General features: G+C 40.6%; 1 protein-coding gene across 2 annotated transcripts in view; it reads right to left on the bottom strand.

Annotated features, from left to right (window-relative positions):
- Nucleotides 1-11,953, bottom strand: part of LOC113114990 (vitamin K-dependent protein C-like) — a 32,400-nt gene extending 20,447 nt beyond the window's left edge. The window contains exons 1-3 of one of the 2 annotated variants that reach the window (XM_026282177.1): nt 11,857-11,953; nt 11,505-11,564; nt 11,010-11,093 (exon numbers count right to left, since the gene is read on the bottom strand). In XM_026282177.1, the coding sequence (XP_026137962.1) occupies nt 11,010-11,082 (73 nt within the window). In that variant the 5' untranslated portion in view covers nt 11,083-11,093; nt 11,505-11,564; nt 11,857-11,953. Of the gene's footprint in view, nt 1-11,009; nt 11,094-11,504; nt 11,678-11,856 lie in introns of those variants that run through there. The other variant, XM_026282168.1, reaches the window with a different exon arrangement.
- Nucleotides 11,954-12,800: the final 847 nt, after the last annotated feature.

Raw genomic sequence — 12,800 nt, 5'->3', positions numbered from 1 at the left:
TTCCCCACACTTGTTTGTAGTTCTTTCTTCGTGTAAGTGCAGATAGTCTAGGCAGAAATGCATATTATGTTCCTTATTGTCTTCTGTAAACATCATTGAAGGGATTATTTTCCTCATTTAGATTATATAGATATATATTAATTATTATTTGGTCTCGTACTCTATCGCATACGTTGTCAGTGTTGTGCACTTGCTTAGACCTTTGTTGTGATAAACAGTAAAGTGTTCAAGCACCAGCCAAGAGAGTGTAAAGAAATACCCTTTGTGAGAAGCAGTTAAATCAGCGGGAGTTAAAAGCAGATCGTAAGTGTATTTATTTCTTGTCTCATTAGTGTTTAGCGCAGTTGTCATTGCTAGGAAACACTTGTTTGTTTACTGTGTTGAAACGTGCTGCGTTTGGTATCGTACTCTATCGCATACGTTGTCAGTGTTGTGCGCTTGCTTAGACCTTTGTTGTGATAAACAGTAAAGTATGTTCAGCTGAATTCAATTTCCATTTTGTCTGGTTTAAAAAAAGATTAGTATACCGCGGCAGCGGTCGCGGCAGCCCTCCAGTTAAGGCCTCCTCGTGTGAAGACCGAAGAGTGTAAAGACCATCGACTCTACTGTGCAACTCCACCGGGCAGGGACACCGGCAGGGGATATAAGTATTTTTTTGATTACTCTTTTTCCTTTTCCTTGTTTCATTTCTGTTTCAGTTGTTTTTTGTTTATAACCAAATCTTACTATGTGTTTCCAGATCCCTACTATCATTACCACTCGTAAACCATGCAACACACAATGTAGACAGCGCCATCTTAACGACCTGCATACTTTGCCTATTTCTTTTCCTATTGGTCTCTGGAATTGCCAGTCTGCTGTAAACAAAACCGATTTCATTACTTCTATTATTAGTCATTCAAAGCTTAATCTCATGGCCCTAACAGAGACCTGGATCAAACCAGAGGACACTGCTACACCTGCAGCACTCTCCAAAAATTTTTCATTTTCCCACTCTCCCCGTTTGACTGGAAGAGGTGGAGGTACTGGTCTGCTCATCTCTAATGATTGGAAATTTAATCCTTTACCATCTTTGGGTATCAACAGATCCTTTGAATCTCATTCAGTTACTGTTACCTACCCTTTTAAAATAAATTTACCCAGGACCACTGGGTAACTTTTTGGATGAATTAGATGTGTTGCTCTCAACCTTTTCTGAGGATGGTACTCCCCTAGTTATGCTTGGAGATTTCAACATTCATCTAGATAAACCTCTGTTTGCTGATTTCCACACTCTGCTTGCCTCTTTTGATCTCAACCGAGTGTCAACTACTGCTACTCACAAATCAGGCAACCAACTGGACCTTATTTATACACGAAACTGCTCTACTGATCTTGTTATGGTTACTCCACTGCACACGTCGGATCACTTCCTCCTCACTCTTAACCTCAACATGATCCCTGACACATCACTTACCCCTCCACAAGTCATCTTTCAACGTAACCTACGCACACTTTCACCCTCCCGGCTATCTGCAATGGTTTCATCTTCACTTCCTTCCCCTAAACTGTTTGCATCTTTGGATGCTAACAGTGCTACTGATACTTTCTGCTCCACTCTTACATCTTGTTTAGACACTGTTTGCCCCTTATCTTCCAGGCCAGCCTGTAACACTCCTTCTGCCCCTTGGTTATCTGATGTTCTACACGAACACCGTTCTAAGCTTAGAGCTTCTGAAAGGGTGTGGCGCAAGTCCAAAAATACTACTGATCTTATTGTGTATCAGTCACTCCTATCTTTTTTCTCTGCTAATGTCTCCTCTGCTAAAAGGACATACTACCATAACAAAATTAACAATTCATCTAACTCTCGCATGCTTTTTAAAACATTTTCCTCACTTCTTTGTCCTCCTCCTCCTCCTGCTTCATCTCTAATAGCTGACGACTTTGCAACGTTTTTCATTAATAAAATTAAACACATTAGTGCACAATTTTCCACACCACAATTAGTCAAGCTAATATCACCAGCAAACGTACACTCATTTACATCCTTCTCTTCACTCTCTGAGGCAGAAGTGTCAAAACTCATCCTTTCTAATCACCCTACAACTTGCCCGCTTGATCCAATTCCATCTCATCTCCTTCAAGCCATTTCTCCTGAAGTTGTACCTGCACTCACTCACATCATCAACACTTCCCTCCACACTGGTGTTTTTCCCTCATCATTTAGACAGGCACGTATAACTCCACTACTTAAGAAACCCAACCTCAACCCATCTCTTTTAGAGAACTACAGACCAGTTTCCCCTCTTCCTTTTATTGCAAAAACACTTGAACGAGCTGTGTTCAATCAAGTCTCTACATTTCTCACACACAACAATCTCCTTGACAGCAACCAATCTGGCTTCAGAAGGGGACATTCAACTGAGACGGCCTTGCTCTCAGTTGTTGAAGCTCTAATACTGGCAAGAGCAGAATCCAAATATTCAGTACTTATATTACTTGATCTGTCCGCTGCTTTTGACACCGTTAACCACCAGATCCTCCTATCAACGCTACTGGCGAAAGGCATCTCAGGAACAACACTTCAATGGTTTGAGTCTTACCTATCAGATAGGTCCTTCAAAGTATCTTGGAGAGGTGAGGTGTCCAAGTCTCAACATCTAACTACTGGGGTGCCTCAGGGCTCAGTTCTTGGACCACTTCTCTTCTCTGTCTACATGACATAATTAGGTTCTGTCATTCAAAACATGGCTTTTCATACCACTGCTATGCTGATGACACTCAACTCTACCTCTCATTCCATCCTGATGATCCGACGGTAGCTATTCGCATCTCAGCTTGTCTAACTGACATTTCTTCCTGGATGATGGACCATCACCTTCAACTCAACCTTGCCAAGACAGAACTGCTTGTGATTCCAGCAAACCCATCGTTCCATCACAATTTCACCATCAAGTTAGGCACATCAACCATGACTCCTTCAAAAACAGCTAGAAGCCTTGGAGTTATGATTGATGATCAGCTGACTTTCTCAGACCACACTGATAAAACTGTACGATCCTGCAGATTTGCTTTATTCAACATCAAGAAGATCAAGCCCTTTCTTTCGGAACATGCTGCACAACTCCTTGTTCAAGCTCTTGTTCTGTCCAGGCTGGACTATTGCAATGCCCTCTTGGCAGGTCTTCCAGCCAATTCTATCAAACCTTTACAATTAATTCAGAACGCGGCAGCAAGATTAATTTTTAACGGGATAAGGAAGACGCAGAACAGAAATCGCATACTGCAAGGAGTCAGCAGTGTTTTGATTTGAGGGTGCGGGCAAATGTAAAGAGAACGTTGTGGCGTGTGTTGATTGCAAGATTTGGCCCTATGATTTCCGCGACGCAGAAAACGCGGCGGGAATCGCGGAATCCAGTCATAAAAACAGAATTTACAGTTTAACGCGGAATGGCATGTAATTTGCCAGATTTTGAATGAATTAATTAAAAATAAGTCATTGCACTTACATCAAATCATGATATGGACTAATATCTGTAAATATTAAGCCGGGACAGTCTATTTAAATATGAATCCTGTATGTTCTGCGTGTCTGTGTTAATGAATGGAGCAGAAGCTCTCCTTCCTTTATTAACATACTGAAGCGTGCGTGACGCTCCGGTGAGTTCAGCGTCTGTTGTCTCACTAAATAAGACGTGAACACATGAACAACATCTCCAGAACTGCTTTTTGACAGTCTCTTCATGAGCATTTGACCGTTTGATACCTACGAGTAAAACTAGCGTCACATCACATACACAGAACTGTAAAGAAACTGTCAATCCGTCAAAATAAAAGTCCTGTTTTAGACAAGTATTTGCCAGACATGTATTACTATTGTTCAGCAGAATGTACATAGCCTAAAACTAAAAAAAATCAAACATTTTTTTTAAGGTTTAATCACACAAAATTTCTTCCATGTTTTTATTTTTAATAGTAAATCCCCTTTGTTTACCAAAAAGTTAAGTTTGCTTAATTTTCAATAATTAAAAGATAAATTAAATTAATGTTTTGTGTTTAATGTTTAATGTGCATCTCAGAAAATGCTTTATTTAAAACCCCAACTGAATGGCACTTATTGTAATTGTTCACAGTACAAGTACAGACAGAGAAACAATGGATAATAATTAAATGTTTATTTTTGATGTATGCATTGCATTCTATGCATTTAAATTTTTCTATTTTTTTTCTAAAAAAGGAAACTTAGTTGTTCATTTTAAGAGACCCAGGAGTCTTATTTTCTCTTGCATAATTAATATTAATAAGCAAAAACACATTTTATCCGATTACTCAATTAATCGATGGAATTTTTGGTAGAATATTCGATTACTAAAAAAGTTGATAGCTACAGCCTTAGATGAAAGTGGTATACCAAATAGCATGCTATACTATTCCACCGTAATAATCTATTTACCAAATGTGGGTTATGAAAACCACACAATAAATTCTGTGCATCAAACATTAGCTTGGGATGATTTTAAGCATTGGTAGTGAAAGCAGTTGCTGTGCATCCCTTCCCTTCTAATATCAAAATATGGAAATGCTAACATATCTTAAATTTTTTTGTAAACTTTATAATAAGTAAAAATACTGTTTGCTAACAGTTAAATGACAATTAACTAAAGATAAATTAACTATCAATTTACCATCTATTAATGATTGTTATTATAAAGTGTCTACCATCTATCTTAGTTAGCAACTATCGTTTTGGGAAACGCACCCATGAGCTGTTAATAGTGACCTCTTTCAATGCTTACAGTGAAATGGTAAAACATACATCACAGGTAATTTCAGATTTTTTTTTTTTTATTATTTTCCCAGCTACACCATCAACTTCATTCTCAACATCAACAGATGCATCACTTCTCAGTGCTGATGTTTCCTCTATAGCACAAGGTACCACAAGCTCTATAATTATAGCTGATATCCTGCACAGCCCAGAGTTTAAACTGATAAGTGTGTGCTGTCATTCAAATCACTATTGAATTCCCACCAAACTATTTTTTCAAGCAGTATTTGCACTGTAAACCTTTTTTATTTATATAAAGCGTGGGTGAACTTAAACTGTATGGCTATGCTGTGGTTCCTGTAGGCTTTGCGTGAATGTGGGTGTCGGGGGGCCTCTATGTCCATTTTGCTTGGGGCCCCCAAATTTTCTTCAAACGGCCCTGCGGATGAGCCTGCCCATGGCTTACTGGACAAATGGTTTCTGCCAGAGACCCGCCAGAAATCCTCCCACCAGCGCCCAGCCCCGTTCTTGCCATCTTTACCAAGATGTGACGAGCCTCCTATTCGGCACAGGTAAACCCCTCTATTGCAGCAGCTTTCACCACCGTTGACGGCGCTCACAAAAGAGAATTCACCAAACTACCCCCCTGGATGAAAAGATCGCCCCCCACCTTCTGTCCTCAGCTTAAAGGGCCATGCAGCCAAGCCCTGTACGACCACCTCAGCTATTGCCACCAGTGCTTTCGCAGCAGCCGGACAGGCCAGCTCGGCGCTGTACACAATGGCGATCCTCCAAGTGTTTCAAGCCAAACTTCTAACAAATACTTTAAAAAGCAAAATTCATCATCCTCTTGCACTCACTTACACTAACACAGACACTTTTTCAAGATTATCTCTCATTTGAGAAAATAAAACCTCTTGCCTACCATTATACGGCCTGAGCAGCCATTCTGGAAATCTCGAGATCGGTTTTGGGAACTATTCGACGAGGCTACTCGCTACAGTTCACTCACAGGCCTGTGAGCTTCTGCCACAGAAGCTGTTGTTCTCTGGCAGGAGGTGCAAGCACTGCGTGTAGGGCTGTGCAGAAAATAAAATGCAATTTTCATGCGCATCTCATCAGTAAAGGCACTCCTGTAATTAGTAGTATATTTCCAGCACGTGCGTTCAGATCAGGGTGGACAGGTTTTCACAACAAAGTCTGCCCAGTTCCTTCTCAAAACTAGTCAAAAACTAGCCCAATCGCGTATCCAGGAGGTTCCCCTATAAAAAAATTGCCTCCCGGGGTTAAAATACACGTTTTTTTTTTTTTTTTTGCCAGAGTTGCTTTGGTAAAATTTGTATTTTAGGGGCTAAATATCACGTTAGGAATGGGGTCGCTTCGACCCACGGACATGAAAAACAACCGCAGACTTGGCAACACTGGTTCAGGCGGGGCGACATTTAATACACAGAGCCGTAGTTCACTGAAAATCTACTCAAAATCGCTTTCAAAATCGGCAATGAATTGACTGCGATTTTGAATTCAATTTTGTGTAGTTTGTCAGTGAACTACGGCTCTGCGTAGTAAAGTCCAACCAGTGTTGCCAAGTATGCGGTTGTTTTTTCATGTCCATGGGTGGAAGCAACCCCAATCCCAATAATGTGATATCTAATGTTAGCCCCTAAAATGCAAATTTTACCAAGGCAACTCTGCCAAAAAAAAACGTGTATTTTAACCCCGGGACGCAATTTTTTATCGGGGAACCCCCTGCAAACACGATTGAGCTAGTTTTGAGAAGCAACTGGGCAGGCTTTGTTGTGAAAACCTGGCAATCCTGATCTCAATGCACGTGCTGAAATATACTAGCAGCACCTTTACTGACTAGATGCACATGAAAATCACCTTAACTGCATGCAAATGGTGCTGTGGAAATAGTGCTCTCAGCGACCAGCGAGTCAGGTTTTTTCAGCCACTATTTCCTTTGTCCAAAGAGATACGGTGGGCTCAGACCCATTCTAGATCTCAGAAATCAGAAGAGCTTGCTTGAGGATTGGTTTTTGACTGTGGATTTCAAAGATGCTTACTTTCACATCCACATAGCCCCTGTCACAGACCATTCTTGAGATTCGTGTTCGAGGGAGTGGCCTCAGTATGCAGTACTTCTGTTTGGACTGTCTCTGGCCCCACACACTTTTACGAAGTGCATAGATGCGACTCTGTCCCCTTTCATTCAGAAGGGAATGAACTTATTGAACTACCTCGACGATTGGCTGGTTTTAGACAGATCAGAACGGGAACTGAACACTCACAAAGAGCTGCTGCTCAGTCACTTAAGTGCCTCATGTTGGTCATCATCATGAGTCAGTTGTTGTCCAGATGACAAACTGTCTTTATGGGAACTGTTCAAGACTCCACCCTAATGTGGGCATGGATTTCGCTGGATTGGTCCATGACAATTTAGAGATTGACGGCTTCCCTCACACCGGGGATGACATGCCCCCTGAGGGTTTTTCAGAGCCTGCTCGACCTTATGGCCTCTTCCACTTCTGTAACTCCGCTGTGCCTGCTCCACCTGCAGCCCCTCCAATTTTGGCTAAAAGCCCAAGTCCCACCCCATGCTTGGCGGTTGAAGATGTTTCTGGTCAGGTTGGACCACAGCTGTGTTGGAGCTGTGGACCCCTGGAGGACCTTTCGCCATTTTATGAATGGAGTGAGGATGGGCGTGGCCTCCAAAAGGAAAGTGATCATGACTAACGTGTCCAATTCCGGGTGGGGCATGCTGTTGGAGGGCATTCTGGCATTCGGCTCCTGGACAGCTCAGTAGCAATGCCTACATTCATGTGACGTGTCCTGCGTGCTGACTTTTCTGCAAAAGCTGCTGGATAAGGATCCACACTCAAAGTATATGTGAAGACCATCGCAGCAAATCATTCTCTCGAGGATGGCCATTCAATAGGCAGAAACAACTTGGTCATTAAATCTCTGCAGGGCGGGATGAGACTGAATCCTCCTTGCCCTCAGACTGTGCCATGTTGAGACTTATGCATAGTCCTACGGGCCTTGAAAAGGCCCCCATTTGAGCTGCTCAGTTCGGCTGATATGCGGCCTTTATAGCTTAAAACAGCCCTTCTTCTTGCTTTGGCATTGGTTAAGCATGTGGGTGACTTACAAGCGCTGTCGATCAGCACCTCATGTCTTGAGTTTGGGCTCAATGACTGCAAGGTCATTTTTTAAACTGAGACATAACTATATTCCTAAAGTGCTCTCTTCTCCCTTTAGAGAGCAGGTAATATCCATATTGGCCTCTCTGCCCTGTTAAGGCTCTGTTTAGGCATCCTGAACAGCTGTTTGTTTGCTTTGGAGGCCGCCAGAAGGGTTTGTCGGTTACTAAGCAAAGACTGTCTCTTTGGATTGTTGATGCTATAGCTCTGGTTTACACATCAGAAGGTGTGGAATGCCCTACTGGTGTGTAAGCCCAGTCCACAAGGGGAATGGCCTCCTCATGGGGTTCTTTCCCAGAAGCCTATGACGTAAGCAAATTTGCGACTGCAGATATAAAAGGGCACTTGTAGAATACATCATCCTCTTTATTTTTCTGAGACACGGGCATGATACCGAATCATGGTAAGAGGCTGAAACACTTGTTTACATTATCTAACTAGCTCTGATGAGCGGAGGCCTCAGCAGAATGACTCTCTCAAGTGAGAGGAGGCCAAACCAACTCAATAAAGGCTGTCAATCAAGGTGGCCCCACAGAGGGCCGGACACTTGATTACACTGCCTAACTGAAGCTCTGATGAGCGGAGCCCTCAGCAGAATGACTCTTTGAAGCGAGAGGAGGCCAAACCTACTCCACAAAGGTTGTCAATCAAGGCGGCCACACAGAGGGTCGAACACTTGATTACAAGCTTAGCTAGAGCTGAGATGAGCGGAAGCCTCAGCAGAATGACTCTCTGAAGCCAGAGGAGGCCAAACCTTCTCAACATAAAGACAGTCTATCAAGGCGGCCTCGAGAGGGCCGAACATTTGATTACAAGTTTAACTAGAGCTCAGGTGAGTGGAGGCCTCAGCAGAATGACTCTCTTAAGTGAGAGGAGGCCAAACCTACTCAACATAAAAGCTGTCAAAGAAGGTGGCCCCCACAGGCCGAACACTTGATTACACTGCCTAACTGAAGCTCTGATGAGTGGTGGCCTCAGCAGAATGACTCTATTAAGTGAGAGAAGGCCAGACTGACTCAGCATAAAGTTTGTCAATCAAGGCGGCCCCACAGAGGGCCAAACACTTCATTACACTTGATTACAAGCTTAGCTAGAGCTCAGATGAGCTGAGGCCACAGCAGAATGACTCTCTGAAGTTAGAGGAGGCCAAACCGATTCAACATAAAGGATGTCCATTAAGGCGGCTGCACTGATGGCCGGACACTTGATTACAAGCTTAGCTAGAGCTCAGGTGAGTGGAGGCCTCAGCAGAATGACTCTCTTAAGTGAGAGGAGGCCAAACCTCCTCAACATAAAAACTATCAAGGTGGCCCCATAGAGGGTTGAACACTTGATTTCAAGTTTAGCTAGAGTTCAGGTGAGCAGATGCCTCTGCAGAGTGACTCTCTTAAATGAAATGTAACCTTCACATGCAATCCTAGTTTGAGCTCTTAGGAGTGGAGGCATCAGCCTAAACGACTCTCTAAACCAATAGGAGGCCTGACAATACTCAGTGCTAAAGACAGTTAGCATGGCTCATAAAAAAGGCAGCCTAATAACCTTGCAGCCACAGAGCTCTGTTGTGAGAGCACTAGGAAATGTGATCTCAGCACATCAACCCTCAAGGGAGGGGGGCTACCAGGCTCAAGAACAGCTGAGAGGATGAGGAAGCCTAGACTTATTTTTTTTTTTTTTACCAAGCCAGGAGCCTTATCAGTAATAATGTAATATATATATATATATATATATATATATATATATATATATATATATATATATATATATACACACAAAAAGGAATTCTGGAGAAAAAAGCATTCCTCATCGGATTCCTTCCATGCCCAGAGTACAGTACCCATGATTGCCCTGATTAACTGCCTCGGCAGCCGTGAGACCCGAAACACAAGTGAGAGGCTAAATTCTCAAAAAGAATCAGGCATTCTCAATGCAATCAAATATCGCAGCGTGGCTATCTCTCCTGAGAGCCGTACACACTCTAACACTTCAATCCGATCAAACACTTAATTCCCTCAAGAATCAGGCAAGAAAAGAAACCAACGCGAATGCATCGCATTAAGCTCGTTCAACTCAACCCAAGAGGCTAATGCACTCGTGCAAATGCTGGCAACATTTGAATACAGACCTCTGCTCTAGTAGCTCTGCGAATGCAACAGTGAGCGCATCCTGCTCTCTCGTGAGTCAAACTCATCTGAGCTTCATACACAAGACTTGAAGACAAAAAAGACGATAATGTGTTCTACAAGTGGCATTTAATATCCACAGTCGCTCATTTGCTTACGTCATAGGCTTCCGCCTGCCAATGTTAAGTTCATTGGATCTCATTCATGAAACATTCGTAAATATACGAGTAAATATCTGAGTGATTTGCGCGTAAAGAGAACTTTCCGAAAACTCTTCTCCTGATTCACAAAAACTTCATAAACGTCAGATGTGATAGTGAAATGTGTGTGTGTGTTAATGAATTCCAATCAGTCGTAAATGGGACGCGCGTGCACGCCCACTCTCAATTACCATAAATCCCGCCTATTAAATCCGACTGACAACTATATATGAGCATCATATTATGACACCAAACGAAGGATTTCAACGTGTCTTCTCAAAAGCGACTGAAAAAGAAACATTTCTCAGCTGCAGAAATTGAAGTTTTATTATCAGAAGTTCATTCAAAACGCCACATTTTATTTTCAAGCGTACTAGTGGCGTATCAGGTCCTAAAAAAGGAAGTTTGGCAGCATATTACAGATCCTATTACTGGCTCTCATAATAAAAGTTAAAAGAAAAACCGTATGTAATTAATATATATATTTGTTTTCAAAATGCTGTGTAAATATGTACCCGATTAAGGTGAATTAAAATGCAGCCGTATTAATGAGCAAAACGTTCAGACGTTAAACGCACTATTTACGCGTGGCTGACAGCGTTCCCAAAGCACCCTCTATAGGACGCAGCGTGATGTTCCCTTGCAAAAGGGAACAATACAATTCAGACAAATTCAAAAGAATAATACATACACTTTGACTCTGTTTCTAAATTCTAAAGGGCTATTAACCTCATACCTGACTTGCAGAAAGCTCTATCAAACCAAAATACAGCCAGTACTGAGATACAGAAGAAGAGACTCCTCATCATGGCAACAAATCCTGTAAATACATCAAGATATATTGAGCATCTTTATATTATATTAATATTGAGCATCTTTTAGATTTAAAGATTTTATAGAATCTTAAGTAATGACACTTACCTATTCTATACTATTCTATTCTTTTTATTATATATATATATATATATATATATATATAAACTTTGCTATGTGTACTGTGGTATACTAATTGAGTCTTGTCACATCACTTGTATACTGTTGCTCACTTGTTGGTCTGATTGCTTATTGTTCTCATTTGTAAGTAGCTTTGGATAAAAGCATCTGCTAAATGATTAAATGTAAATGTAAATGTAAAAATGTAAGGTTTTGTTAGAGATGCACGGCTGATTACTTAAATTCAAAGTGCTAAAGTTTGCAGTATAAAATATTAACACACAAATATCATTCTTACCGTAATCCAAAATATCAACAGGGGTAGTTAGATGCCAGATTTGTCCTCAGATAAGAATCACTGGAAGACACATGAATCAAAAACATTGAAATGTCCTAACATTAATTGGTCTCTGTTTTGTCTTTAAACCAACAGGACAGCACAGCATGAACAGCCTTTAGAAAGTTTACTGAACTCCAACAAACCTTTCACTGAGCAAATAATAGCTGCTGAGATCAATCAAATCAGGAATTTTGAGAACATTAATATCATCAACTAGGTAATAGAGTGAGACAATCAGTAATTCACAATTGCAGTACTTCTGTTACTAATAATTAATAACCCTCAAAAATTATTACAAATTTTGACTTACATTTTGAAAAATAAGAGTTGAACAGGAATGAAGAATGTGGTGTTTAGAGTGTGTTAATGACTAACTAACTCTGTTTACTAAGAGTCCACAGTCTGAATGCTCCTGCATTCTCATCTGCTTCCTTTACACTTAGACCTACTTGTGCTGAACTGCACAGTTTACAGTTTAATCACCAGATTAATTTAAATTAATTTGTTAATGTTCTTATAGCATTCAAAAAATAATTTTAATTCATTTTTAACTATGATCCATATATGCAGTACAGATTGATAGGTATTTTTTTTACAAACGTCATTATACACATAGCCTACATTTTGATTAGAAAAAGCATTAAAACTGATCTAATTTTATATTGCATAATAGGTCACACATTATAGCACTCTCTTTTGCAAACATAGGAATACTTGCTATAATCTGCATAGAAAATAATAGTAGCTATATGCTATTAATAGTGAAATAAAAGATGTCAGCAAATGCCTGTTATTGGAAACATAAACAAAACTTAACATCACAATGGAATACACATGCATGCAATGTATAAACTTAACCAAGCTGCTTTACAGTAACTAATTTTACAGTGCAACAATAATCTGTGATACCTATATTCCCATTTACTGTCCAATTAACTGGGATTAGATTATGTATGTGTGTATATATACATTTTAATTTTTAAAGGTTTGCTGTCCAAACCGATTACATGCAAAATGATATTGTTCTGTAGGATATCTTCAAACAGAAAATATGAAATGGAAATAATAAAAGGTCAATATTTTCTGTTAATAAAACATGACTGAGCAAATTTCTCTGGTATAAGCAAATGAGTACATTAAACTTTCATCTTTACAAAAACACATAGGGACATCGTTTATGACTAAGGATTTGGAAATTGGGGCACATAATAGGGTTAGCAGTTCATCTTGTGTTGTGTTCCTTTTTGTTGAGAT

The sequence above is a fragment of the Carassius auratus genome, chromosome 2 (assembly GCF_003368295.1).
Source record: "Carassius auratus strain Wakin chromosome 2, ASM336829v1, whole genome shotgun sequence".
Classification (NCBI taxonomy): domain Eukaryota; kingdom Metazoa; phylum Chordata; class Actinopteri; order Cypriniformes; family Cyprinidae; genus Carassius; species Carassius auratus.
This window is presented reverse-complemented; position numbering and strand designations above follow the sequence as displayed.